At 33.1% G+C, this 26,916-nt stretch overlaps 1 protein-coding gene across 2 annotated transcripts; it reads right to left on the bottom strand.

Annotated features, from left to right (window-relative positions):
* Positions 1 to 393: 393 nt before the first annotated feature.
* Positions 394 to 19,718, bottom strand: LOC141447115 (cytochrome P450 4V2-like). 2 transcript variants are annotated; one of them, XM_074114318.1, is made up of 11 exons: positions 19,485 to 19,718; positions 15,922 to 16,040; positions 10,446 to 10,533; positions 10,167 to 10,355; positions 6,957 to 7,026; positions 6,707 to 6,839; positions 5,213 to 5,252; positions 5,020 to 5,132; positions 3,451 to 3,688; positions 2,663 to 2,845; positions 394 to 670 (listed from the first exon to the last, which is right to left on the bottom strand). In XM_074114318.1, exons 1-11 carry the CDS (start codon positions 19,657 to 19,659, stop codon positions 510 to 512), a joined length of 1,509 nt encoding a protein of 502 aa, XP_073970419.1. In that variant the 5' UTR covers positions 19,660 to 19,718; the 3' UTR covers positions 394 to 509. The 2 variants fall into 2 exon arrangements, with proteins under 2 accessions (XP_073970419.1, XP_073970420.1); XM_074114319.1 differs by lacking the exon at positions 19,485 to 19,718 and adding an exon at positions 19,164 to 19,295.
* Positions 19,719 to 26,916: the final 7,198 nt, after the last annotated feature.

Genomic DNA, 26,916 nt, shown 5'->3' with positions numbered 1-26,916 from the left:
CTGACTCATGCGCACTAAATTCTAACATCGCTACTTGCTTCATTACATAACGTTCATGCTTTCAATTCTACTAATTCACTAAACGTCACGCAACCCTTTAATCACCTCACGATACTAAGAAATTTCTCTCTCGCTTCTCTGTTCATCCAAATCCTCCCATTTTGCACGATTGCAATACTTTTTTTTTACTTGGTAGAAGTTACTGTTTCTCAACTTCGAAATAATTTCAAGAGCTTTGTTGACTACGCCATCTTTTTCGTTTTTGCTCAAGTTTTGGCACAAAATTATAACAGACGATTTCAGTTGAGCGCCACCAAACATGATCTTAAAAGATGATGCTGGAAAGGTACAAATCGAAGAAAATCCAATTTAAGGAAAATGAATCTTCTAAACTATAAATAAATTTCAATTTATTTTAACTTAAATTACATTGAAAACTATAATCAAATTGACTGTGGTGGCTTAAGTAAACATTATTAATGATTGAGAGTAATGAAATGTTTCTTATTTCAATTTCTTGGTTTTATCTTGACCATATATCCTTGGCTGACCTCCAATAATAAGGAGTACTTGTATTCTAGCTTGTCAAATTTTAAATCTGTTTCAAATTTGTATCTTCTAATCGCTGTAGATATGAATATTTTGTGCGAAGCCATAGCATAAACACTTCCTACGAACAAATTCAATATATTTAAAGTAGAAAACAAAAATTTAAAGTAGATGGGAAACATTTCTCTTTCTGTGGTAAAGAAGAAAGAATGTAAGAAATACAAAAATCTAATTTTTTTTTTTCAGTTAATTCTTCTACGACCTTCTCTTGCGAACAAGAATTAAGGTCATACCCTTGCATAGAAGTAAATAGCTGACTGAAGGTTATAAACAAATAAAAATGGTATATTCAGGAATTACGAATGAAATAAACAATTCTTAAGGTTATATTTTTAACGGATTATTAAATTTGTTATTTAACGGATGAATCGGATTCGCAAAATCAAGAATAGATAACAATAAAAAAAGATTTGTTAACCTTAATGGGTATAAGGATGCGTTGAAATGTTATATGTTGCGCAACTATTAGCTCTTAATCAATATACTATATCTTGAAAAAGTCACCGCCACTATTTTTATTTTTAATGTCTTGTCATTAGCAATCAACCTTTCAACGCGATCAATATACAGGGGTGTTCATTTTAAGACGGCTCAAATGCATTTCATGCTTAAACGGTTAATCTGAGCAAAAAAAATGGTAGAGGAAAAATTTGTTGCCCGTCACCTCTAGTTTCAGAATATGTGACTTGATTTTAGATTCCTGCCCACATACGCGGCTGACGCGCGACCAAAAGTGAGAGTTAAAAATACTAGCTTTACTGCCTTGGCAATATTTTCAGAAGATAGGGGATGAAAAGATACATAAAAATGACCCCCCCATTTTCAAATACACAGTTTTAAAGAGTATAAAAAAGTTATGAAAGAAATCGGAAACCACAATAATGCACTCAAGGTGTATCAAGGTGCCTCCTCAGATACAGAGAGCAGTTGATAACCTCCTGGCTAACCTGGCTTGCGAGCCAGAGGAGGCACCTTTGAAGGCACAGTACATGCTTCACAAGCTGCGTAAAGTGCATTATTTGATAAATTAAGGAATAAGTTTGAACCTTTGAATGAAAGATATTGGTCACTTAAATATGTGGCATGAGATTTCCAATTTTTTTTGGTAATTAAACGCAACTCTCCCAAAATTATCAAAAAAATTATTAAACCTCCTTGTTTGTAACAGTTGTAAAATTAATTTTTAGCCATTTTGTGTATGCTTGAGAACATCTAAAGCCCTTAACATTTGATTTTTTCTTAGAAAATCACTCGGAAAACGACTTATTTCCCGATATTAAGAAAAATACTAGCTTTACTGCCTTGGCAATATTTTCAGAAGATAGGGGATGAAAAGATACATAAAAATGACCTATCGCGTGCTCTTCTTTCTCTTTGATAACAAGTTAAAAAATTTAAAATAAAATGTTTTACAGCAATAGTCTCGTTATTTAGGCATTAGGATTTGAACTTCGTCCGCAGGACATTAGAATTAAGCAAAATAATTCATTGGGGCTTGAAGGTTACTCAAAATTTTCATTGAAAAAATCTACCAAAAAATTAAATGAAAGTATATTATAAAATACTATTATACCTTCCTTCCTTTGACGTTGCTTTTATTAATTCCCCTCCGATGAAAAGTTGGAGTACGAGCCCCCAAACGTATTCTTATATAACTATCATATGTAATAATTATTCGAATAACTATCTGTTATCTACCTCTAAAAAAATATCAATAAAAACGTGTACTTGTTGTGGATTTAATGTGGCCAATTATTTTCACTCTAATGATAGAAACAGCAATTCATAATTGTGCCACAAATTTCAGTTAAAATTTTCGAACTGGACATTATATATACGTCTGGGCCAAATCTGGTTAACTCAGATGATATCTTATCTGTGGCTGTCATAATTATTATAAAAAAAATTTGATCTATCTTTCAATAACATTATTTTGAAGTAATTATTATTTTCTTTTTGGAGGGTCGATTACTTGTTTCCTGAACAGTTAAGTAATACTCTAAAAAAATGAATGCAAGCTAACCCAAACTGAAGTTCAGAATGAAACCTTTACCTGGACAAGATCTTGGTCCCCAACTGAATGGGAAATATGTATTCTTCGGCCTTTTAGCACACTCTTCTGGTAGAAAATGATCTGGATAGAATTCGTTTGGATGTGACCATAGAGTTGGATCTCTGTGTAGGTAATACAATAAAATGAAAGCTGCGCATCCTTGAGGTAGTTTGTAGTCTCCACCTACAACAGTATAGAATGATTTATAACATAAAACCTAACTTTACTCTTTTTTTGGGAGTCAATCAATTTGTTAATTGATTGTTGCATGCGTTGATTGTTGCATTGTTAAATATAACAACATGCGTAATAATCACTCACGAATAAGACCAACTCAGAATCAAAAATGAAAAACCAACATTTCTACATAAACAAGGCTACCTTTCAAGGAGAACTCAGTTGTAGTCTTACTGAAATGTAACATTTTGACAGCTTGTATAGTCTTTATCAACTATTACTGCAAAAAATATGACAATATTTTAACCGTTCTATTTCGCTTGTTTTTTTTTTTAATTTTATTCTTTCTGACAGGTTTCTGAATTAACCTTTTATCATGTGGTGAAATACCACTTCTGACTCAAAAACTTGAGACACTGTCTTTGAAGATTGATCAAAGTCCAAAACTGTTTAGAATTGTGGATTCACTTTACTCTTCACTCATTTTTAAAGAATACTGTATTTTTAACAAAACTAATAGGAACAAATAAAATGTAGTGGATATATCAACATCATTTTTAGTACCATCAATAATCACCATGTTTCTAATGAAAATGACTTCCAAAACTTACCTAAATCTAAATCATTTGATATTTTCCTAAATATTCCAATTGGGCCAAAAAGGCGCATCACTTCCTTAATCACTCTAGTAAGATAAGCCATTTTGGATAGTTGTTGCCAAGTAGGTGACACTTCTAGATCATCTCCAAATATTTCTAATTGTTCTCGGTATACAGCATCTTGATGTTCCGGATTCATGGCTAATAACAGTAGAATACAGGAAATTGTCACAGCAGATGTATCAATTCCCTGTAATAAATTTTCAGGTTAAAAATAGTTTTGGTTTCAAAGTGTATTTCTATGCTTAAAAACAAGAAAAGTGAGTTAATCGTAAATGTATTTTCAAATTTGGAAAACTTAACTAAAGTCCGTAGAAAAGCTAAGCTGCCCCGCTAACCAGCAATTCTGTATGCAGGGCACACACCACATGAAAAAAAAAATAATAATAATAATTCTTTACCACACTATCAGTACCCGTAATGCGATATCTAAACATTATCCAAGTCTAAGTCGTCTGCATCATCCGACAATCGCATTACTTAAACTTCGGCCAATCATTTCTCACATCATATTGGTGAATCACTAGCTCCGTTGGCGTTAAACATAATAAATATACGTAACTGTGTATTCAACAGTTCGGGAGTGATAACTTTACATAAGTCCACTTGTCTTATTTTACATCACTCCTTTTCCAAAATTACCTACTTATCTACACTGATAAATAAATGACTTATCTACACTACGATACTGAATCCTGCCTGGACTTACGGAATGCAACTTTGGGGCTCAGCCAAAGCTTCTAATATCTACAAGAATCCAACCCTTCCAGTCAAAAACACTCCGTCGAATTGCAAATACTCCTTACTATGTCCCTAACTCTACCTTGCACGGAGATTTCCTTGTTCCTTATGTTTCAAAAGCTGTAAGATCCCGTTATATTAAATTCCACACATCAATCACCTCACATCCTAATCCACTAGTATCCCAACTTACTGCATCGCCTGGAAATACTCCAAGACCGCGTGGCCACGCGATCTTCTAAATGAAGTTAGTGCCAATGCACAATAGTGAACTCCTCTTTGGGAGTTTTCTTTGGGAATGGGTGAATTCTTCCCTCATGCTATTCATGTACTTATCTATTATCATGTTGTATGTATCAGCTTCACTTATTGCAGTTGTGAAAGTAAATAAAGTAAAATAAAATCCAAATTAAAATTTAACTAATAAAACCAACACTAAGGCTTATTTTTAATTTTCAGTTAAGTAAAACCATATAACAATTCACTAATTAACACCAAACGACAATAAACTTCGCCAAGAAAACAGTCATAAAGAAACAAACAATCTGGTGGACTTACGCCACTGTCATTCCCAACAGTATGAGCTTTTGATTAAGTACTAAAACTTTGTGCTTCTCCTGATGGCCAATACGTAAGTGCACTAAGAACTTACTGCATTGTCACTCTAAACAAAACAGTTGTTGTAGAATATAAAGCTGTTGTTACCTCGATTTCAATAAAAAATGGTCTTACGCCATTCTCACCGGATCATATGTTAGTTTAAGTATTTGTGTTACGTACAGCTACAAGCATATCAGTAGTAAGTTTTCCAGCCTCTTCCCAAGATAGGTTATACTTTTTAGCTTTTTGTAGTAGGACGTCTGAATAGAAAATTGGTTTATCATCTATACTTTCTGGAATAAAATTATTAGGTAGCATGATAAAAATTAAAGGCGAATAAATTTTAGTTAAAGAAAGGCAACCGTATCAATACCTCCTAGTTTTGTCCTAGCTTGTAGTCTACCCTGCAAAATCTGCGAAAAATTAAAGTAATATTTATAATTGATATGTTAGATTCAATGCTATAAGATAAGCATATTTGATTATTTTAAATGTTTTTTCAGGATAACATTATTAAATCTTTCATTTTATATTAATAGTCTAAAATATCAGAAGACATCCTTCATTATTTTTTTTTATTTTATTTATTTATTTATTTTTTTTAAGCGCATCAACAGCTGAGGTTATTAGCGCTCTGAGCTTCTCTCAGTGCGCTGCCGGCCTCCAGACAGTGTTCTCTCGTTACAGACAACACTGTCCATCACCGGACAGTGAGCTGTAACGAGAGAACACTGTCTGGAGGCTGGCAGCGCACTGAGAGAAACTCCTAGGAAGAGAAAATCTAAGGGTTAGCAGCTGGATTCGAACCCAGGACCTCCGCGTGGGAATCGAGCACACTAACCACATAGCTAATCCCTCCCCTTCATTCATTATTATTATTATTATTTTGCTGGAAATGTGTTGGGCGAAACGTAGTCTGAATAAAATCCATTGAACTGAATGGATTTTAGCAAGCAAAAGTAGAACTAGCGGCCATAGGGCCGCCTATGACCATGCAGACATAACTTCTGGGCATTTTAGATTGTTATTAATATTAAAGTTTAAGATTTTGAGTGGACTCTGTAAACTACTAGTTGTCCAAGGGTTATATGATGTGGGGTGAAAAAAATAAGAATTTTAAACTATACATCAAAGTTGGGGAATAGTAATGCTAGTTTGAAGACCTTCGAAATGTACTTGTTTCAAACAAGAATAGAAATTTATGATTTGTTTAAATTATTAATGATTTATTATTGGAATTGTGAAGGCTTCGATTAATTTTTAATTTAATAATGTTACTTATAAAGAGATAAATAGCTATCCATTGCTTAAATGTAGACAATTCATCATTCTTATAGATTATTCGGTAAGTAAACAATACTTTCTGAACTGAAAGGCACTATTTAAGCTATATGCAGCTTAACATATATTGAGAGTGTCTGTGTTCGATAGCTGATGTCAGCCATCGTAGGAATGATGTAAAGCTTCTTTGGCGTTCCAGTTTGGTATTATATATTACCCAGAAAACCAAAACAAAATAATTGACACCAGGTTTTAAAAGTAAACGAAACTACTATGAGTTTTGAATACTTTGTAGAATGATAAAGGGATCTGGAACTCGAAAAGAAACAAAGTAATATAAATAATATCAAATTCTTAAATTTCTAGGGACTAGGTCATCTTCAGGGGCTGTGGTTTTCGAAAGCTCGGCACAATAAAAAATAATACTAAATATGACAAATTGGTTTTTATTTTTTAATCCTATTGAAACAATGAATCAGTCACCAAAAATAAAGAACAGTAGTAATTCATTTGTAAGCAGCGCTGCATGAATCCAGTACTGGAAATCTAGTCAACAAAAACAGAATTGCTTTTTTAAACTTCATACCTCACTAGATAATTTCCAAAATGACTTAGCCAAGTTCCTCATACAACGGCTACCTTTAGAAAATTTCTCTCCAAATGGAAAATATAACAAGGTCAGAATATTGGACACAAATTTTACAGTAGCCTCCACAATACTGTAAAATAATTTAAACATTTAAATAATCTTTTATGTTAAAAATGTTGACAAAATAATGTTGACATTACTGGTTAAAAAAAATAACAAAATCTAAAATTATGCAAAGTAAAATTACCTTTCCATTGTTTCCATGATATTATGATTATCATTTTCTATTTCATTCAAATCGTATCCAAAAATTGAAACTAAATGAAATCACAAAATGTTATTAAAATATTTTTCTCAAAAGTGAATTAAAACATTTACAATTATTCGTGGAATGATTTGGCTATTGTTCAGCCAGATGTTGGTTGTTATTTTGTCCACTATCCACATGTCAAACACATTGGCGTATCTCACATATATGGGATACAATTCTAGATTATTATTATGAATATATGAATGTAACTCAAGAGTGTCAACATCTGAGATCATTAGCGACTGGAAATTATTGTAGTACACTGCCAGCCTCCAAATAGTGTTCTCTCTTTACAATGTCGCATCTCTCATTATAGGCAACAATCTCCAGCACTATAATTTGTGCTGTTGAGTCTCCTAGAAAAAGTCGTAGGAGCTAACCTCCTAACTGAGATTTTCACGATGGAATCTAATGCGCTATTCACTGAGAATAATTCCTTCACTTTTTAGATTTTTTTAATTTATCAATTTTACTAGTTATGACCAATTCGGATTCCGCGCTAACCACTCCACTAGCCAGCAATGCTTCAGAGTCGTCGATGTCATCTCTTCTGCTTTTGAGAATAAAAAGTACTGCTCAGGAGTTTTCCTGGACATTGCCCAGGCCTTCGATAAGGTATGGCACTTAGGTCTCCTCTACAAACTTAAAAAATTCCTTCCAAGCACTTATTATTTAATTTTACGTTCCTACTTGGCTGATCGACATTTTAAAGTTCGAATGGGCTCCGAATATTCTCCTGTTAAACCTATTTCCGCCGGAGTTCCACAAGGCAGCATCCTTGGTCCCATCCTTTACACTGTATACACTGCTGATATTCCTACTCACCCAAACACCTTAATCACTACTTATGCTGACGATACTGCCATCCTCTCTACCCACTCAGAACCATCCGAAACCTCAAAATTCCTTCAAGAGCACCTCAACCTAATTGAAAGCTGGTGCACCCATTGGCGCATAAAAATTAATGAAAGCAAGAGCGTTCAAGTAACTTTCACGCTCAGGCGTCAAACGTGCCCCAGTGTTTTCATCCTCAACAATCCCATCCCTACCTCGAATGTAGTACGCTACCTGGGTTTCTACTTGGACAGTAGACTCACGTGGAATCCACACACGAGACTGAAACGACTACAAATAAACCAAAGGTAAGGGCAACTAAGACGCATGATGGGACCTAAATCTAAACTAACCACACCTAATAAACTAACTCTCTACAAGACGTTACTTAAACCCACCTGGACTTACGGATCAGAGCTGTGGGGCTCAACTAAACCTTCCAATATCTCCCGCATCCAATCCTTCCAATCAAAAGTCCTCCGCCGAATTGTAAATGCTCCCTATTATGTCACTAACCTCATCCTTCACAAAGACCTAAATATTCCTTTTATCACTGAAACAATCCATTCACGATTCCTCAATTTCCACAAAAGCCTATCCTGTCATCCCAATCCAACAGCTCAATCTCTTTCCTCATCATCCCATCCTGATAATCCCCCACGACGTCTGAAACGACGTTGGCCTCGTGATCTCCTAACCTAGACCTTTCCACAACTAGAATTCCCGAGAGTGTCAGCACTGGCTGATTTCTCTCTTCCTGCGTCCTTACGGTTGCGGTGTGCGTCGGCTATGCCGGGCAGTTTTCGCATCCTATACTGCACTTCTACTATTAACAATTTGCCTGGTGTATATTTATTTTTATACAGGTAGCAAATAAATAAATAAATAAATAAATAAAAAAAAAAAACTAGTTATGAACGCAATGTGTAATGGGCGTTCAAGGTAATAGAAGAGGTTGTGAACAATGACAATAAACCTAAAAGTCTGGATGCCCGTCCGTGGTGAACCCTCTATAAAATGTTTCATTTTGTTGCTACATCCCAAATTCTGTCTTTCAATTCTCAATTTTCGGGGAGATTACTTTCAATGTCTAATATTACGGCCCAGAAAGGTCCCATTCAATTTCTTATTGTAATTCTACATAGTTCTATTGGAAAGAACTAATAAATGAATTTATTTAATATTACTAAGGTCGTTTTTGTCTTGTAAACAAGTATCTAAACTTCCTTTGATTCGTGAAATTTCATTATTATGGATTAATATTATATACACTGATGGACAAAATTAACGCACCACCCTTACTTTTTTTATTATTTCCAATTTGTGCAAATTTTGGACTTTCAAAATATTGTTGGCTGAAAAAATAAGCCATTTGTAACTACGGTCATCTGAAGAATTTAGGCCTATTCTCACCACATCTGTAAAGAGAACTCTCTTCCAGTTGTCTTAAGTCCAACTCACATGTTCACGTGCAAACTGAAGCCTGGTCATTTTGTGAACTGTGGTAAGGAGAGGGCCACGAACAGGATCTCTGGCTCTAAGGTTACTTTCATTAAGTCTTCTTCTAGCATTCCTGCTGGAGATGGAAACATTTCGGACTTGCCTTATGAGACTTTTTATCTCATTTCCCGTTATACTCCTGTTTCGCAAAGCCAGGTGCCGGATGTACCTATCGTCTCTCTCTCTGCTGTACATCTCTTCTTGAATGACCTCTTGTCTCCCTAAATCGCTTTAGACAAGTGATGTACGTCAAAAACAAAAGCGGAAGATAATTTATTTAATTTTAACTAAACAAAAACTGAGTGGTGCGCTAATTTTGTCCATCAGTATATTTGAATTCACTCACAACATTTCATTGACTGCCAATCTATACACTTATTTATTTAGTTTTTAATCTAAAGTATTTAATGTAGTTAATTTAATTTTTTACTCCGGCAGACCGAAAATTCTTTACCAGTTTGAAATGTTTTAAAAATGCATTAAACTTTTTTTTATTTTCAACAATAAACATTAGTAGTAGGTACCTTTTCTAATTAACCAAAATAATTTTGACATTTTATATCTCCGATCATCTAATTTAACCCAGAAATATTGGTACTTAATTATATTGTTAATTATAACAAATCTGGCTCGTTGTAATTATCGAATTAAATTTTATAAATCAGTGGAGCAAAAATCATTCTTTAAGTTTGCCCTGTTTTGAATTCATTTCAAAATTGTCTAATTCGTAATGGTTATTATTAATCTAGTTTATTTTTATCTGTTATGAATTAGCCAGCCATTAGAGCATCAGTATGAGTTGATTTTACTCACCACAAACAGTATCTAATGTAAAGTTTGTGATGTAATGTCTAATATTAAAACATTCGCCAGTATCAGCATACTTTTTTAACACATTACACGATTTTATAGATTTCTTATGAAACATGCCCAAATTTGATTCTACCATCTTTTTGGTTAATAATTTATCCAAAGGTTTGCGAAGTTCTTCCCATTCTTTACCTGTAAACATTAAAAATTTAATATGTAAATTATTATTTAAATAACTAAACTCAAAATACAGTATTTTAAAACCATATGTGGTTATTATACCATTTCTAGTGAATAAACCATTTCCAACTAATTCAACGACTTTATAGACATAATGTTTATCCGCAGCATCTGGACTAGTCAATATTGCCTGTTAAAACTTGTAAGAATTAGTGAAAATAATAATTATGTTTTGTTTAAGAGAAGACGAAAAAAGCAATTATAGGATTCTAATTTGGCCATGGTGTTTTGTTAACATTTTGTGTTAAGTTAAGCATTTCTACCCAATAGATTATACAGAGCGTTCATTTTAAGACGGCTCAAATGCATTTCATGCTTAAACGGTAGATCTGAGCAAAAAATGGTAGAGGAAAAATTTGTTGCCCGTCATCTCTAGTTTCAGAATATATGACTTGATTTTAGATTCCTGCCCGCTTACGCGGCTGACGCGCGACCAAATGTGAGGGTTCTCAGTTGACCCCCATTTTCATATACACAGTTTTAAAGAGTATAAAAAAGTTATGAAAGAAACCGGAAACTGCAATTCGACCTTCAAAGGTGCCTCCTTAGATACAGAGAGCAGTTGATAACCATCTGGCTAACCTGGCTTGGGAGCCGAGGAGGCACCTTTGAAGGCACAGTACATGCTTCACAAGTTGAGTAAAGTGCATTATTTGGTAAATTAAGCAATAAGATTGATCCTTTACATGAAAGATATTGATCACTTAAATATGTGGCAGGAGGTTTCCAATTTTTTTAGTAATTAAACGCAACTCTCCCGAAATTTCCAAATAATTATTAAACCTCCTTGTTTGTAAAACATGTAAAATTAATTTTTAGCCATTTTGTGTGTGCTTGAGAGCATCTAAAACTCTTAATATTTGATTTTTTTGTTAGAAAAATCACTCGGAAAACGACTTATTTCCCGATATTAAGAAAAATACTAGCTTTACTGCCTTGGCAATATTTTTAATAGAAAGGGGATGAAAAAATACATAAAAATGACCTATCGCGTGCTCTTCTTTCCCTTTGATAACAAGTTAAAAAATTGAAGTATGATTAATAAATACCAGATTTTGAAATGGCCTAGCACCTTTAATTTTAAGGATATCGAATTGCGGTTTCCGGTTTCTTTCATAACTTTTTATACTCTCTAAAACTGTGTTTATGAAAACGGGGGTTCAACTGCGAACCCTCACTTTTGGACGCGCGTCTGCCGCGTATACGGGCAGGAATCTAAAATCAAGTCACATATTCTGAAACTAGAGGTGACGGGCAACAAATTTTACCTTAAATACATTCCACCAGCACAGCAATTGACTCAATCACTTTTACTGCTTTATTTGTATTATTACTATTGTTTTTATTAATTTGTAGTTTGTATTATTTTATATTATCTTTGAAGGAGATAAGCATTAAATCAGATTGCAGAGTTTGGTAATAAAATAAAAGGAAAAGAAAAAAACTTAAGCATGTTTTCCTAGATAAATAGAAACTTGGTAGATCTAGATTTATTAAAGCAAGAACCATTTTATATTTTGATCCAATTCTACTGGGGATAAATGGCGAATGTTTTTCCAAAAATAAACGTTAGGTTTTTGGTGTAGAAGTAACAAAACGAATCATTTTAGAGTTAATGAGTAACACCGCGTAAACAATTATTAACTCAACATTTTCCTGGCTGCCAGGAATTAAGAGCGAGTCTTTTTTTTTAAAAAAAAATCGCCATCTAAGCGAGGGTCACGAAGAATATTTAGATGAGATGTTCTTGGATATGAAGAGTGAATGCTTGGATCAATTTAGCTAGCTCGGATTGTGTTGAAATTTAATTGTATGACGTCTTTTCTGCACTGTAAAGTACTGAAAGATACACGCATTATTGTGTAAGCTAGTAATGCATGACGGAGATATGTGATAATAATGTGAGGAGGATGCCTAATTATATAACTGGACATTCCTAGCTATCATGATAGGACTGATCAATACTAGAATCAGACCTTTATATTACAGTGGAACCTCGCATAACGAGCACCTCGCTTAACGAGTAATTCGCATAACGAGTAAAACAAATTGATTCTTATAGCGAGCGATGTTTCGCATAACGATAGCTTTCTAATGACATTTCGCTGACTGCGCAGTTTTCGCTGACTCATCGAAAACTGCGCATTCTTCGATTAGTCATTCCTGTTTACGCATATGCGTTTCATATTCTCCACGTATCTAATGCACTGATACAGTAAATTCAAAAAAAGAACCGGCATTCACAGCGTTATGAGGCACGGTGAAGCAGCAAGTTCCGATAAGAAGGCAGCTGAGAACTACGTCAGCGACTTCAAAAAACTTTTGATTTCCGAGGGTTACTTGCCACAACAAATTTTTAACTGTGACGAGACAGGTCTCTTTTGGAAGAAAATGCCCAAGCGAACCTACATAACAGAAGAAGAAAAAGCATTACCCGGCCACAAGCCCATGAAAGATCGCCTCACGTTGCTGTTTTGTGCTAATGCAAGCGGTGACTTGAAAATTAAACCATTGCTGGTGTATCATTCGGAAACTCCACGAGCCTTTAAGAAATGCAACATCCACAAGAACAAACTAAATGTAATGTGGAAAGCCAATAACAAGGCTTGGGTGACACGTGACATTTTTGTTGAATGGATAAATGAAGTGTTTGGTCCTTCTGTGAAAAAATATTTATTGGAGATGAATCTGCCGCTCCATGCGTTGCTTGTACTGGACAATGCTCCCGCTCATCCTCCAAGTCTACAAAATGATCTTCTTGACGAATTTCAATTTATCAAAATTCAATATCTGCCTCCTAATACTACACCGTTACTTCAGCCTATGGATCAACAAGTAATTTCCAACTTTAAGAAACTGTACACTAAAGGTCTCTTCGAACATTGTTTTGAGGTGACTGAAGAGACAAACCTTACTTTGCGAGAATTTTGGAAATACCACTTCCATATTGTTACATCCCTCAAGATAATCGACAAGGCGTGGGACGGGGTTACCAAAAAAACTCTAATTTCTGCATGGAAGAAGCTCTGGCCTGAAATCCTCGTCGAATCTGGTTTTGAGGCGATTGAATCCGAACCTGTGGAATCTCTAGATACTGAAATTGTGTCTTTGGCCACGGATATGGGATTGACAGTTGATAAAGATGATATTGATGAGCTTGTAGCAGATCATAGTCAAGTGCTATCCACAGAGGAACTTGTTGAGTTGCAACACATTTCACAACAAGAATTGGTGGAAGAGAATTTATTAGACAAAGAGGAGAAAATATCAGAGGAACAACAATCTTCCAGCGCAATAAGAGAAATGTTGAAAGCATGGGAAACTGTTGCAACACACGTAGAAAACTATCACCCGAATAAGGCTGTGGCTATGCGATCTATAAATTTATTTAATGATAATGCTGTGTCACATTTTGAAGACATTTTGAAGCGACGGCAGAAACAAGGAACATTGGACAAATTTATAATTAAAAAGGATTAATTATGAATGTACATATTTATCTCAATTAATATATGTAATTTATATTATATTACATCATATGTACATATGTATATAATTTTTTCGAAATAAATGTTATAAAAAAAAATTTTATCAATATTTTTTTTGCATGGAACCAATTATCCCCTTTTATTTTAATTTAAATGAAAAAAATTGTTTCGCTTAACGAGTAAGGTTCTGGAACGAATTATGCTCGTTAAGCGAGGTTCGACTGTATATTGAAATCAATATTTTGATTAGTATTCAGGCTCTGTGATTTAGGTAGATTCTGATTAGCATTGAATTGGTACGAAGTGAGCGCAAGTATCGCTCTTTGTGGGTTATAAAAAGCTAAAGTGTTGAAAATGAGGTTATCTCCGAGTACTGTATAATATCTTTGAATTTATTCATCGTACCACTTACGTTTATTGTATCTCAGACCGGTTTTGGAGTTACATCGGTGGTAGAAAAATTAGTTTGGTGAAGAGTTTAAGACTTAACTTATGTTTAGTCAAATCGTTTTTAGATGCATCTAATTGGTTCGCCTAATAGATGATGAGGACAAAACCTAGAGAGCTGGTGACGATTTCTCTATAAGTCATAACTGGTTTAATGCATTGCTAGGATTGATGGAACAGAATCAGTACATGTATTGATAAAAAAACTCTCCTTATTCTAATTAGAATATTTCTATATTCTTTCAATGCTATTCATCATTTTGTATTATTTCTCTCATTATTTACGTCAATGTGGTTTTTGTATAGTTTGTTTTCTCGCAATTATAATTTTAGTATTGTTTCCTTTTAATTTTTTTAATGTAATTAAAATATGCAACAGAAAAATATTTATTAATTTATTGTTTAAAAAAGAGATCCTTTTAAGTTATTATTAAATAATTAAAATTAAAATTGTACAATTGTTTACTGTTGTTTTGTAATACAAGAACAAATTGCAGGTAAAATATGTACATTGTAATTATTAACATACGTAATTGTTCTGGTTTTATAAAATAAATATTTTCTTTTTTCGTCACTTAGTAATATGTTATACGAAAGGCTCATAAATTACTTAAATTTAAAAGGTAAAGGAAGATAATTTTGAAATAAGATTTGATGATAAATTCAAAGGTAACAGAAAATGGAATTAGGTGTACGAGGTCTGTAAATTAAGTAATGAGACTGATTTTTTTTAAATTTTTGTATTAAAAAAGAATTACAATTCTATATTGTCACCTTCAAAATAACTTCCTTCTGAAGCTACACAGCGCTGGAGACGTTTCTTCCACTCCTCATAGCAGTGTTCGAACTCTGATACTGGAATAGCCTTCAGCTGGTCGGTTAAAGCCGTTTGAATGTTTTCGACTGTCCCAAAATGAGTTCCCTTGAGGTAAAATTGAAATTGCTGTGTGACAAGGAGCATTATCATGATGCAACACCCACTAGTTCTTGATGTATTTCAATAAACGAGTTTTTGGCTAGTAAAAACATTCCTGTGGCTCCTCAGCCTCCTTATTCGCCTGACTTGAGTCCTTATGACTTTTTTTTCTCTTCCCGAAGTTGAAAGGGAACTCATTTTGGGACAGTCGAAAACATTCAAACGGCTATAACCGACCAGCTGAAGGCTATTCTAGTATCGGAGTTCGAGCACTGCTATGAGGAGTGGAAGAAACATCTCCAGCGCTGTGTGGCTTCAGAAGGAAGTTATTTTGTAGGTGACAATATAGAATTGTAATTCTTTTTGAATAAATTTTTTTTAAAAAATCAGTCTCATTACTTAATTTACAGACCTCGTATTATTGGTAGGAAAACCAAGGATGGGTACAACCTGTTATGTTTAAACAAAGTGATTGTACAAGTAGCAGGCCATTAAACAAACTGCAATGAGCTATAAAGATGATCGGGGTGTTGTACAAGGATATCCTAGAAAATACTTTGATCAACAACCTCATCAAGTTGATTTAATGTTTCCAAATTCTTGCTAGTTAAATCAAAAAGACTTAAAAAAAAAAAAAAGAAAAAAGTAATTTAGTTATCTTACATACCTCTATGTATTTTGGATTTGTAACAACTATTCCAAGTACAGGACCAAACCAAAATTTAAATATCCTTTCTCTTGGCAAACAGTATTCATTACACATGCGGTACACGACTTCTAAAGCTTCTAAAATAAATAAAATTTGAAATTAATGAAGTGTATTATTGGTTCGCTCTTAAGAGGATTGAATATTTCGGAAGATATTGAATCAAGAATTGATATTCAATCGCTTAGTTTATGAAAAAGTTAAAATTACTTTTAAATATAAAGGGAGAATAATTTACTGTTATACAAGAGATAGGTTTTGATTTAACATAAAAACAAAAGTAAATTCTCCCTATTTCCCCTGAGGGGGGGCTTCTTACATAATTTTAAATGTACTGCCAAAAAAAATAATACCTTCAACCAAAATGACATACTAATTTAGACTTCAGTACCACAATGTCGTGACACAGTCCAAACCTCAAACAATTTACTTTTGCATTCCCATGAAAAGTATTCCTGTAACGAGCACCTGTATAACATTCTTACTAGCTATTAAAGGTTTACTGTTAGAACATTTAGATGTCAGTATAAAAACACTTGATGAACTGAATGTTGCCCCGAAGCATTCAAGTGTCCGTACTATTCTATTTTATCTCCTTAATAATACAAATCTATAGCAAAATCCAGATTTACCAAGGAAATTCTGTTTCTTTGGCAAAGTAAAATAATCTAATGAAAAAATGAAATATAATTTTCTGGTATGAATGAAATTTGAATACAGTTGTAAAACAACCACGTTTCATTTGAACGTAAAACATGTATAGAAAGTATAAAAAGTAATTTCTTCAGTAACTAAATTACAGGAGATCACGCAAACCAGAAATATTACCAAAAAAGATATTTAAAGGGTACAGAGTTCTTCCAACTTAACCTTTGCTACTAACATGCGATTTCTTTTTAACCTTTCTTTGAATTTTTCTTTATTATTTGTTTCCAGCTAAGTCCAATCGTCCCAGAGTCCAATGTTATTCTTTAGCTAATTCTTGTTACAATGATTGTTACATTTACTAATGAGCTAACCTCTTAGGTTCGGTTATCGACCGTAATAACTTGATGAATTCATATTCTGTGTATTTAGGAGTAGTCATTTCCAAAATGCTAAGAAAACTTTTTCCTTTCTTCCTTGCCATTTTTATAAAAATTTATCAATGATAGTTTTAGTTTTTGACCTTTCGAAAATTGATGATTTTGGGTATATTGAGGTGCGGTCAAAATATTCCCAAAATCATCAATTTAACAACGGTTGAAAACAATAACTATCATTGAAATTAGCAGAGGTATTTGTAATCAACTTTGTAAAATGGGATTTTATGCTAACATCTCCATTATACAGGGTGAACCAGTAACTAATGTCCATAGGCCAACTGTTGTGTGTAGTACATCTAAAGTGGAGTTCAAAGATGTATTGGCCAACTTCATATTTTCCACTGTTCTTGAGTGACGTCACTTTACTTTTTTTTCTAAAATCATTACTTTTTTGCAATAAAAATGTTATTACTCAGAAAGTTTTAGTCCGAATGATGACACAGTTAGAAAGACAGATAAATTTTCTAAAAATTAACACCATTTTGAAGCATAAATTATTCTCCGAACAGCCTCAATCTTCCTCCTGGATGCTGGAAAAATAAAAGTAATCGAAATTTTTAAAGAAAACTCATTAGGCCCTTATGTGATCATTATCAGACCTAGGTGCTGGCACTTTTTATAAAAAGTTTTCTTGTTTAATGGGATTTTAAACGGTATATCATTTTCCATGATTCCTTTTATATTCGTACGAGAAATTACGTTTGTTTTACAAGGAAACGTGTTCACGAGCACTCAAGAGTGTTAGTTATCAAGTTGTTTAATTCATTGAAAACTCTCTTAGATGGACCAGTAGTCAATTTTTAAATTAGATTGCCTTAAAATAAGGAAGTCAAACGTTACAAATTGCACTTTGGAAAAAAAAAAAAATATTACTTCTGATCTCTCTGAAATATTTGAGAAAATGTTAGGAAATATTTTAAACAAGTGCTATTTTTATAATCGAAGGTTAATTTGCTTAGTTTCAAATAGGGTACACTATTTTTTTTATTATTTATTTATTACATTTACCTCTGTTATAGTCAACAAGACATACAGAATGTTTATCAATGTTTCTATTAAAGCATTTATCTCTTTTTACAAAAACATATTTAAACTTTATGGAATATGAGTAGTCACTTGCTTAGTGGCAGATTCTGGCAGTTGTTAGTGTTGATGGAATCAGTAATAAATGCTAGATAATGTTGTTAGTCTTCTTGAGGGTAGGTGCTCGTGTAGTGGTTATGTAGCGTGTACCAAATACAAACCACTAAGTTATAACCTATTTTTCTAGTTCATTAGACAGTAAAACGAGTTCTTACTTTGAAAATGTAGTATTTCAAAAATTTGACAAGAACGTAAAACATTCTTTTAACATCCTAATAAGGGGCAGTAAATGAGGTCAATTAAACCTAAGAAATCTAAGTAAGAAAAAGAACTTGGTGAGATACATCTGACATTTTCAAAACGATGTTTTATACTTTGCTTATTTTTGTATTTATTTATGATTTAAGGCGCGTCTGAGAGGTTATTGGCGTTAGGAGTTTTTTTCAGTGCACTGTTGGCCATCTGGACACTGTTCCCTCGTTACAGGCAACACTATCGATCACCCGGACAGTCAACTCTAAGAAGCTCCAAGGAAGAAAAAATCTAAGGGTCCAGTAGCTGGATTCGAACCCGAGATCTCCGCGTGGGGATCCAATACTAATCGCATAGATAAAACCTTCCCTACCTTAACCTTAGATAATATACTCGTATATATTTTAATAATTGATCAGAACATTTTATTTTGGTGAAGATTCTTTGTATTACTTGGACTCTATTTTTTTTTATGTATAAACTCAGTGCAAAATTTGAGTGCAGTATTAAAAATTTAATATTACTTTTACTCCCACCCTAGACTTAAAAGAACAGAACTAAACAGGCGCTGTCGACTACTTAAAAGACTCTTAGAATATAGATCAAAACTCTCTCTGAACAACAAAAGACTGATTCTTTTTTACTACTTCTATTTTGAAACCCATCTGGTCTTATGGAATAAAGCTGTGCGGTTCAACCAAACGCTCCAATCTCCAAATGATACAATCGCTACAATCTAAAACGCTCCATTTTATGTCTTCAACCTGACTATAACACACTGACCTTAACATTCCTTTTGTCTTCCAAGTAGCTAAAACACGATACAGAAAACTCCACTTCAGCCTGCAATCTCATATAAATCCTCTAGCTCAAAATCTTTCTTCTAGAACTCTTCCTGACAACCCGGACAAGACGTATTAAAAGACTGTGTGGCCTCGTGATCTCCTCTCAAGTGAAGAGAGTGACTAACCATATAATGTTTTGGAGTGTTACCACTGGGTAACTTCTCCACTCGTTACCTTATCATTTATTAATCTATTTTATCATTGTTACCTATAGCGCTAACGCGCTGATTGTAGCACAATAAACGCAAAAAAAAAATACCTTTAGGAGACTTCATTTTAGCGAGAAGTAGACCATTTCCAATAATTGGCCAAGGTTTTGGGCCTGGTATATTATAAGTCATATTCGCTGCTCTGATTGCCCAAATAGTGTATTTTAATGTGTATAAAATTAAGAATACCACCAACGATATAACAAGTACACTTAAAACAATCATATTGTGGATTTAAAATGTTAACATTTATATGATACTGAAGACTTTTCTTTAATTTCTTTTCGCTTTTAACAGTTCGTCATAACCTTGAAAATGAAAAGCAGGAGGAGAGGTGGTAAATTAATTAACAAATATTAATTAGTTAGAAAATGTTGAAATTAATATTGTACACTTCTTTATAACAGTTAAATAAAGTAATGACTATGTTTCGTGAACGGCGGTGATTAGCAAACATACTTTACTGCTAATTTCTCATATTAACCATTAAATAAAATCCATACCGGGAATCTAACCCAATTCATAGCTTTAAATGCCTCGCGCTTCTGTATAACGGTAGCTAACCAAGACTACAGGGTTCGTTAATTTGGTTGCACATTGGTTGAATTTTGAAAAAGAATTTAAACCCTTTGGGCTAACTTTCTGGCAAAAAATTGTAGAATCTAATCTAATAAGAAACAAAAAATGGAATTTGTTTCGTCAATCTTGATGAATTTTTTCACTATTTTCCATATTTTTTAACATTTTTACTGATTATTCACATTTTTACTGATTATTCACATTTTTACTGATTATTCACATTTTTACTGATTATTCGCATTTTTACTGATTATTCACATTTTTACTGATTATTCACATTTTTACTGATTATTCACATTTTTACTGATTATTCACATTTTTACTGATTATTCACATTTTTACTGATTATTCACATTTTTACTGATTCACATTTTGCTGTTTTTTAACAGTTCAGTAAAAATGGCAAAAAAAAAAAGTGAAACCCAAATTCTATCACCCGAGTTTCCCGAGGCCAAAAAGGGTCGCTACAAGAATCTCTCAATTTCCTACTAAAATATGTTTATTAAATAATAACAATTTTTAATAATCATTTGGCAAACATTGTAAAGAATTTGTTCTTCTTAGAAACGAATACTATTCACGCTGCCAGAAGAATATAATTATTTCTCATAAAATGCTGGGTTATGTAATATGTGGATTTCACATACCCTTTTTAAAATCCATAATGCGCTGCTCATCGAGATGTCCATTATCGCTAGCATTGCGATTGAATTGTTACATTCTATTATATAATAATAAGAGTGTTAGATAAATTCTTGGAGAGATGACCAGCGACTCTCGGCCCCAGCAAATCGAATTCCTGAAATAAATAGAAGGATAACAAGTTAATTTTCTTTCTAAACAAAGCTGGGCAAATTAAAAAGCGATTACTATACTGCTCTTATTATATTCACTAAGTTGAAATGGATCAGGGCAAAGTTATCTAACAAAATTATCCAAAGAATTCCATTGGCCTCGTTATACTTAACGAATTGTGTAAATAAGAAATAGCTTTTACGTCGTAAATAAATATAATTAAAATAATTCTTGGATTAAAATCATTAATAATTGTGTAATTGATTGATCAAAGAGAATAAAAAAACGAAGCAAAAGAAAAACTGTTGGTTAGTGACTTTACATGTTTTGTTATTGATTAATACCTTAAACTAGCTTTAATTATGATTAGTAGTTCGAGTAGTTTAACTAACTAGTAGTTAGTTACACACTACTTAGTAGCACTAATTGGATAATCATCACGAAATGCAGTGATCGTATAAGCGGCTTTCTGTTAATAAACATTTAATGTGAACACTCGCTTGACTTTTTTTCCACTATTTTCCTAAGTTGTCACCATTTTTCCTTCAAACTCATTGCTAAAAGTCATCAGCCATTCCACAAATTTTATAGTTATTAGAGAATTGTAAATTAGATACATGAGCGCTAAAAATATGTCTCTTTAATTCATTAAGTACTTCTGTTTTATTCTATTCTTCAGAAATTTGGGCTAGGTTAGCTTAGGTTAGGTTAGGTTAGGTTAGGTTAGGTTAGGTTAGGTTAGATTAGGTTAGGTTAGGTTAGGTTAGGTTAGGTTAGGTTAGGTTAGGTTAGGTTAGGTTAGGTTAGGTTAGGTTAGGTTAGGTTAGGTTAGGTTAGGTTAGGTTAGGTTAGGTTAGGTTAGACCTACTTATTTTAATATGTTGGAGTAAGAACAAATTAAGTTTTTTAAGCTTTTAATACGATTAGTTTTACGTACTCCTGACGGGTATGTAAGATTAGAAACTAGACATCTCTTAACAATGTATTGCCAATGCTCGAACTTAAGTCAGTTATTGCCAATGTGGAGTCATATTGACTCCATAATTTATTTTTATATTGATTTCAGTTTTAATAATAAAATTTGCATTTAAGGATGAGAAAGAATAGGAATTAAGAACGAAAAAACAAATTTTGTCCACACAAATCGGCTTTAACATTTCACGCAGAAGGAATTAACTTCAACTTAGGATCGCAGTAATTTCAGTATTTTCTAGAACCCTGATTGGCTGCCTTCTAATCAGGGACTTTTTCATTTTTTTAATTGCATTTACTATTTTCTCAATTACTGCGCGCTGTTGACACGGATCGGAAATTACCCAATTCGCCACAAGTTTTTGCTGCAATTTTGGTAGAAAATCAATTCTAAAAAGAGGTTTTTTTTTGTGCCTTGATACTTTCTATATCCTAAGTATAAGCTTTTCAATCCTTCGGTGGCACCTAAACGTTTTATACAAATTTTAACTTCCAAGGACTTTAAATTTTAAGTTATGCTGTGCACAAACTCCACTCTAGCATACATTAATGCCATGGCAACTTATATAGCTGATGTAATCGAAGTAATAATGGAGAATAAAAAAGCATAGATATTTAAAAATTGATATATAGGTTGAGATCTCTTTTTAATGAATTAAAAATACAGTATAATTTAAATAAAAAGACCTTAAATTAGTTTCTAAATTACAATATTTTACAGATTAGCATCTCACATATTTTGCCAATTAGCATTTGCGCTTAATTATTTCCTTTAGTTTGAGGTTTCCAAATGCAAGAAAGAACAGAATTGGTTACTAATATTTAGACTCAAAATGCATTGTTTAATTAAAACTAAGGGAAAAAACAAAAATAATATTTTTCCTATTACCATTTTGATATGTTTGTTAAAGCTCGTTTGTTTTTTGTGATTATTTTTTTTTATTTTTCTAAAGTTCTCTTGACCTTCCAGTGCCATTAATATTCTACTTATTATTTATTTGTAAGCGTAATTGGGTTAGTTTTATAAGCTGTAACTTATTACTTGTAGTTCCGGTAAATATTCTATCATTTAAATGTTATTAATTATGGATTGTAGTCTTATAGAACCAAAACTCTCCTTTTCATTATCTCCTTAACTCGTCTCTAGTCTGGTCAATCCTTTCTCGATCGTTTATCCAACCGAACTCGAGGTCTTCTTTTCATTCTTTGTCCATCTTATGTACAATATAATAGTCTTTTAGGATGTATGATAGCCTCCATTCTCATCGTATGATAAAAACTAAGGAGTTAATTGAGGAATTAACCTTGTTTAACATGGCATCTCATTTAGAAATATTACAGTAAAATTTATACCTATTTCCAGTCGCTATTCACTTTTTTATTTCGTTACATGCAACATCTTTAAAAATATTAGTCATAATTGTTTAAAAATATTAGTCATATTTGTTTTAAAGAGGGCCTTACTGGCATGGGGCAAACTTCCCTCCTTAAGAGGCACAACTATAATGCAAATCTCTACAAAATTTCGATTCGAATGACACTTCATTCATGAAAATCGGTTCCCGCGTCGATAATTTGAAACGATTGCTATACTTCCCCTTAACAGGTGTAAAAGCAGATCGTCGCTTTAATGTTACGTAGGGGTGGCGTAACCCTTTCATCCTACCTAATTTTATCAAAATCGGACTAACATTTACACCAAGATTTACAGAGTAATTACTAATAATAATTTAGGAGGGAACCTTACATAAATAGGGCTAACTCCTCTCCCATTCGACGTACAGTGTCGAGACCCCCAGAAGGCACATCTACATAAAATTCCGAATCGAATGACACCTTATTCACGGAAATCAGTTTGCGCGTTTAGGCGCTACGCAGTTTAGAAAAAAGGTAACAACAAGAACAAGATCAATTTTTGAAAATGCCGTTTTTGCTCATTTTCAGCAACTTTTTTCTCAAAATCTATCAGATCCATGTTGTTACAAAAAAAAAATTACAGTTATAAAGGAGGATTTGTCCTATATTATAAAGAAAATTTGGGAATTTTATCTTTTATAGAAAAAGAGACAAAAATTGTCAAAGTTGGGTGTTTTTCAACGTTACGCTTTTTCGTGCACTTTTTGACGATCAACCCTTATACAACTGACCAACCGGACAGTTTTAATTTATAAAGATATACTGTGGTATTGGATTCAATTTTCAGTCTAGGCCTTAGATTTTTTTTTTTTTAATTGTTAAATAAGAAATTTACAGTAATTTGTGTTTGTTAGTCGCCTCCGTCCGTGGCACCTACTCGTAATTTGGTAGGTGCCAAATTTGATAGGTTTGGGCTTTACAGAAGTTCGAAAGGTCTGCTCTATTTATTTGAAGTAAACAACTATGTCAATCAACAAATTTTCTAACTAGCTGCTTGTTGTGTAGCTCGAAATACTACACTCCAGCGTTCCACTGGCAACACTGTTCTCCATGTCAGCGTCATGGATTATGATTATAAGTTGTTAAAATTACCTTCTTTTTTTTTTCTTTAAAGTTACTTTACGGCCTAAATCACAAAATTTGGAGTTATTACATGCTTTTATTATCACGTTTGCGTGTTATTATCAGATAGTTTGGTTACTAGTACAGTAAATTTACATTGATACACAGTTCGAGTTCGTAATTCTTTTGTATTTTAACTTTCTTATGTAATTATTGTATATATTTTTTATAATTATTAAAACTTTTTTTATACAATTAATAGCATTAGCTAATTTGCATTTTCTTTTCTGAATTACGAACTTATCATGTCATAATCTGGAATTTGTATTCTCCTTGAGCTATGGATCTACATTCTTTTAAAAGCTTCCTTAATCAACCTCTCTTATCAACTTAATTCTTCGCTAGTCTTCACTTCCAGACATCTAATATCCCTCTTGACATCGTCCAGCAAAGAATTCTGGCCCTTCTTATTTTTTCTTGCACGCCTTCTTTGGAATTAGTTTTCTCAGACATCTTAATCTTATCCATTTGATTGAATTATCAAATCATGCTTCTAGTAAAGTTCTCTTATTTAACCATTTAATTTTTGGGTTACAATGTTTGATTTATGATCTAAAGAGAGAATTTGGTAGATAATTGTATCCCATTACTTTCTAGCCTTCTTGTAAGACATTTATAAATTTCACTTTTTTTGATACGAAGGGCTACAAAAATTGTATTTCTGGCAAAAACAGATATTACCAAACTTGAACTTGAAATTTAAATTACTTTTTACTATATTCGATAAAGGAGAGAGAGTTTTTGGTCTTATTTTAGATTAGATTAGGGCGGCCTCAAGGCCTACGCCACTGCTACCCCTTTAGATCTATTGTGGCTCCACTCACTCTAAAGCTCACCCTCCAGACCCGTCCTTTTGATCAGATTCTTAATTCCGGAGAGCGACTCTTGGGTAAAGCTCACAGGCCTTGGTTTTTCCTCCCCGAGAAGTAACATCCTTAGACCAGACAAGCCCCTCACACTAACACAACACTTGCAGTGCCGTTTCCTCTTCTTCCTGACAGAACCTACAAAGGCTATCATCCGCCAGGCCCATGCGATGCATGTGTTTTCTGAGCCTGCAGTGGCCAGTTTATTAAGCCTACAATTATCCATATAGTCCCACGGCCTTGACGCATTAATTCTGCTGTCAGCCTCGGCGAATAGCCTTTAATAAACTCCTTCGTCTCTGTCTCTGCCCAGTGGTTGCGAGCCACCTCTCCTGAGACCTATTCTGCACCCATAACTTAATCGACGCAGTCTTAACACACTTCGGAACCCCAAAACAGGGCTCCGGGCCAACGAAGTGTCCCGCAGAGCCTTCCCGGGCCAATAAATCTGCCGTTTCGTTTCCCTTATGTCCTATATGACCAAGTACCCAAACCAGAAAGACCTTATTTTGGTCACTAATTTCCTTCAGGGCGCCCAGACAGTCCCAAAACGGCCTTGAGTTGACCTGGTAGGAACTTAATGGTCTTATTTTAACTTAAGAAGTTTTGCGTGTAGTTTTGACTATGTAGAATTATTGTTAATATCTTCATCGTACTTAGTTACTGCAACTGTTTTAGATAAGGACATGAAAAAAGTTAGGTTTTCTGTATAAAATTCAAGTAAGCAGGATAAGTCTCAAATCATTTACGCTTGCGAGAACATTTCTTGTTTTATTTAGACTCATTAACAGGAATAAAACAATCGGCAGACATTGGAATCGTCTAGATCAGCGTTTCCCAACATGTGGTACGCGAGTTGCTGGTTGGTGGTACACGAAAAATAATCAATAATGGCGGACATAAAAAAAATTAAACTATAAAAATATCGTAGAAACTGTACAGTAATAAGGCTGGTCTGTCTCAAGATATACGAGAAAATATAATAGCACATTTAACAGGATTAAAATTGTCTTTCATGGAGTATTTTCCAAAACCCGAAATCACAAATGATAATTGGATTTCAAACCCCCTTCTAGAATTAGAATTGCTCATTAGAATGCTTATATATCACAAACCTAATATTTCTATAATAAAACAGGGAACATTTGCACTTAACTGATTTAAATAAAGTAAATAACATTACGTTTAATATATTTTGGGATTCTCAAAATTTATTACAAAATGTTGGCCAACAATATTTAGATAAATTCATTTCTTTTCAAGTTGTAAGGATTCTTTTTGAAATAAGATTGGGTTGCCCTTATGTTATTAAATTTAAAATCAATAATGTAATTTTGTACAATCAAACCCAAGATCATTGTTCATGAACAATGATCAAAGATCATTGTTTAAATGTGTAATAAGAACGAGCCGGAAACATTAATTGTTTATCAGTTACCCAGTCTATGAAAGTTTTAGAATCCCACTCCTTATAAACAAATATAATAATCCTAAAGAAGAACTTTGTAAAATTAATTAATAATTTTGAAAAGAAAAATATGTAAGCAATTTTTAATTATTTAAACAAAAGTTTTAAAACTAAGATCTTACACTTTACAAAGTTTATAAAGTGAACGTGAACTTGAACTCCTTTGTAACAGATAAATTGTATCTCTACAAATAAAGATAATAATAATAAAATAACACACTCGGAATAACAAATTTTACGAAATACAATCATTTTTACGAAGTG

This window comes from Rhodnius prolixus, unplaced genomic scaffold (assembly GCF_049639745.1).
Source record: "Rhodnius prolixus isolate KJV_2025 unplaced genomic scaffold, Rpr scaffold_7, whole genome shotgun sequence".
NCBI classification, from domain to species: Eukaryota; Metazoa; Arthropoda; class Insecta; order Hemiptera; family Reduviidae; genus Rhodnius; species Rhodnius prolixus.
The sequence above is the reverse complement of the archived record's forward strand: the minus strand, read 5'-3'. Positions and strand labels throughout refer to the sequence as shown.

Coding starts and splice junctions, on each gene's coding strand:
- LOC141447115 (XM_074114318.1), bottom strand. CDS start 19,659: ATGATTGTTTTAAGTGTACTTGTTATATCGTTGGTGGTATTCTTAATT. Junction 16,041..19,484: donor TAAAATGAAGTCTCCTAAAG/GTATTTTTTTTT, acceptor TATTTATTTTAG/AAGCTTTAGAAGTCGTGTAC. Junction 6,840..6,956: donor ATCATGGAAACAATGGAAAG/GTAATTTTACTT, acceptor ATTATTTTACAG/TATTGTGGAGGCTACTGTAA.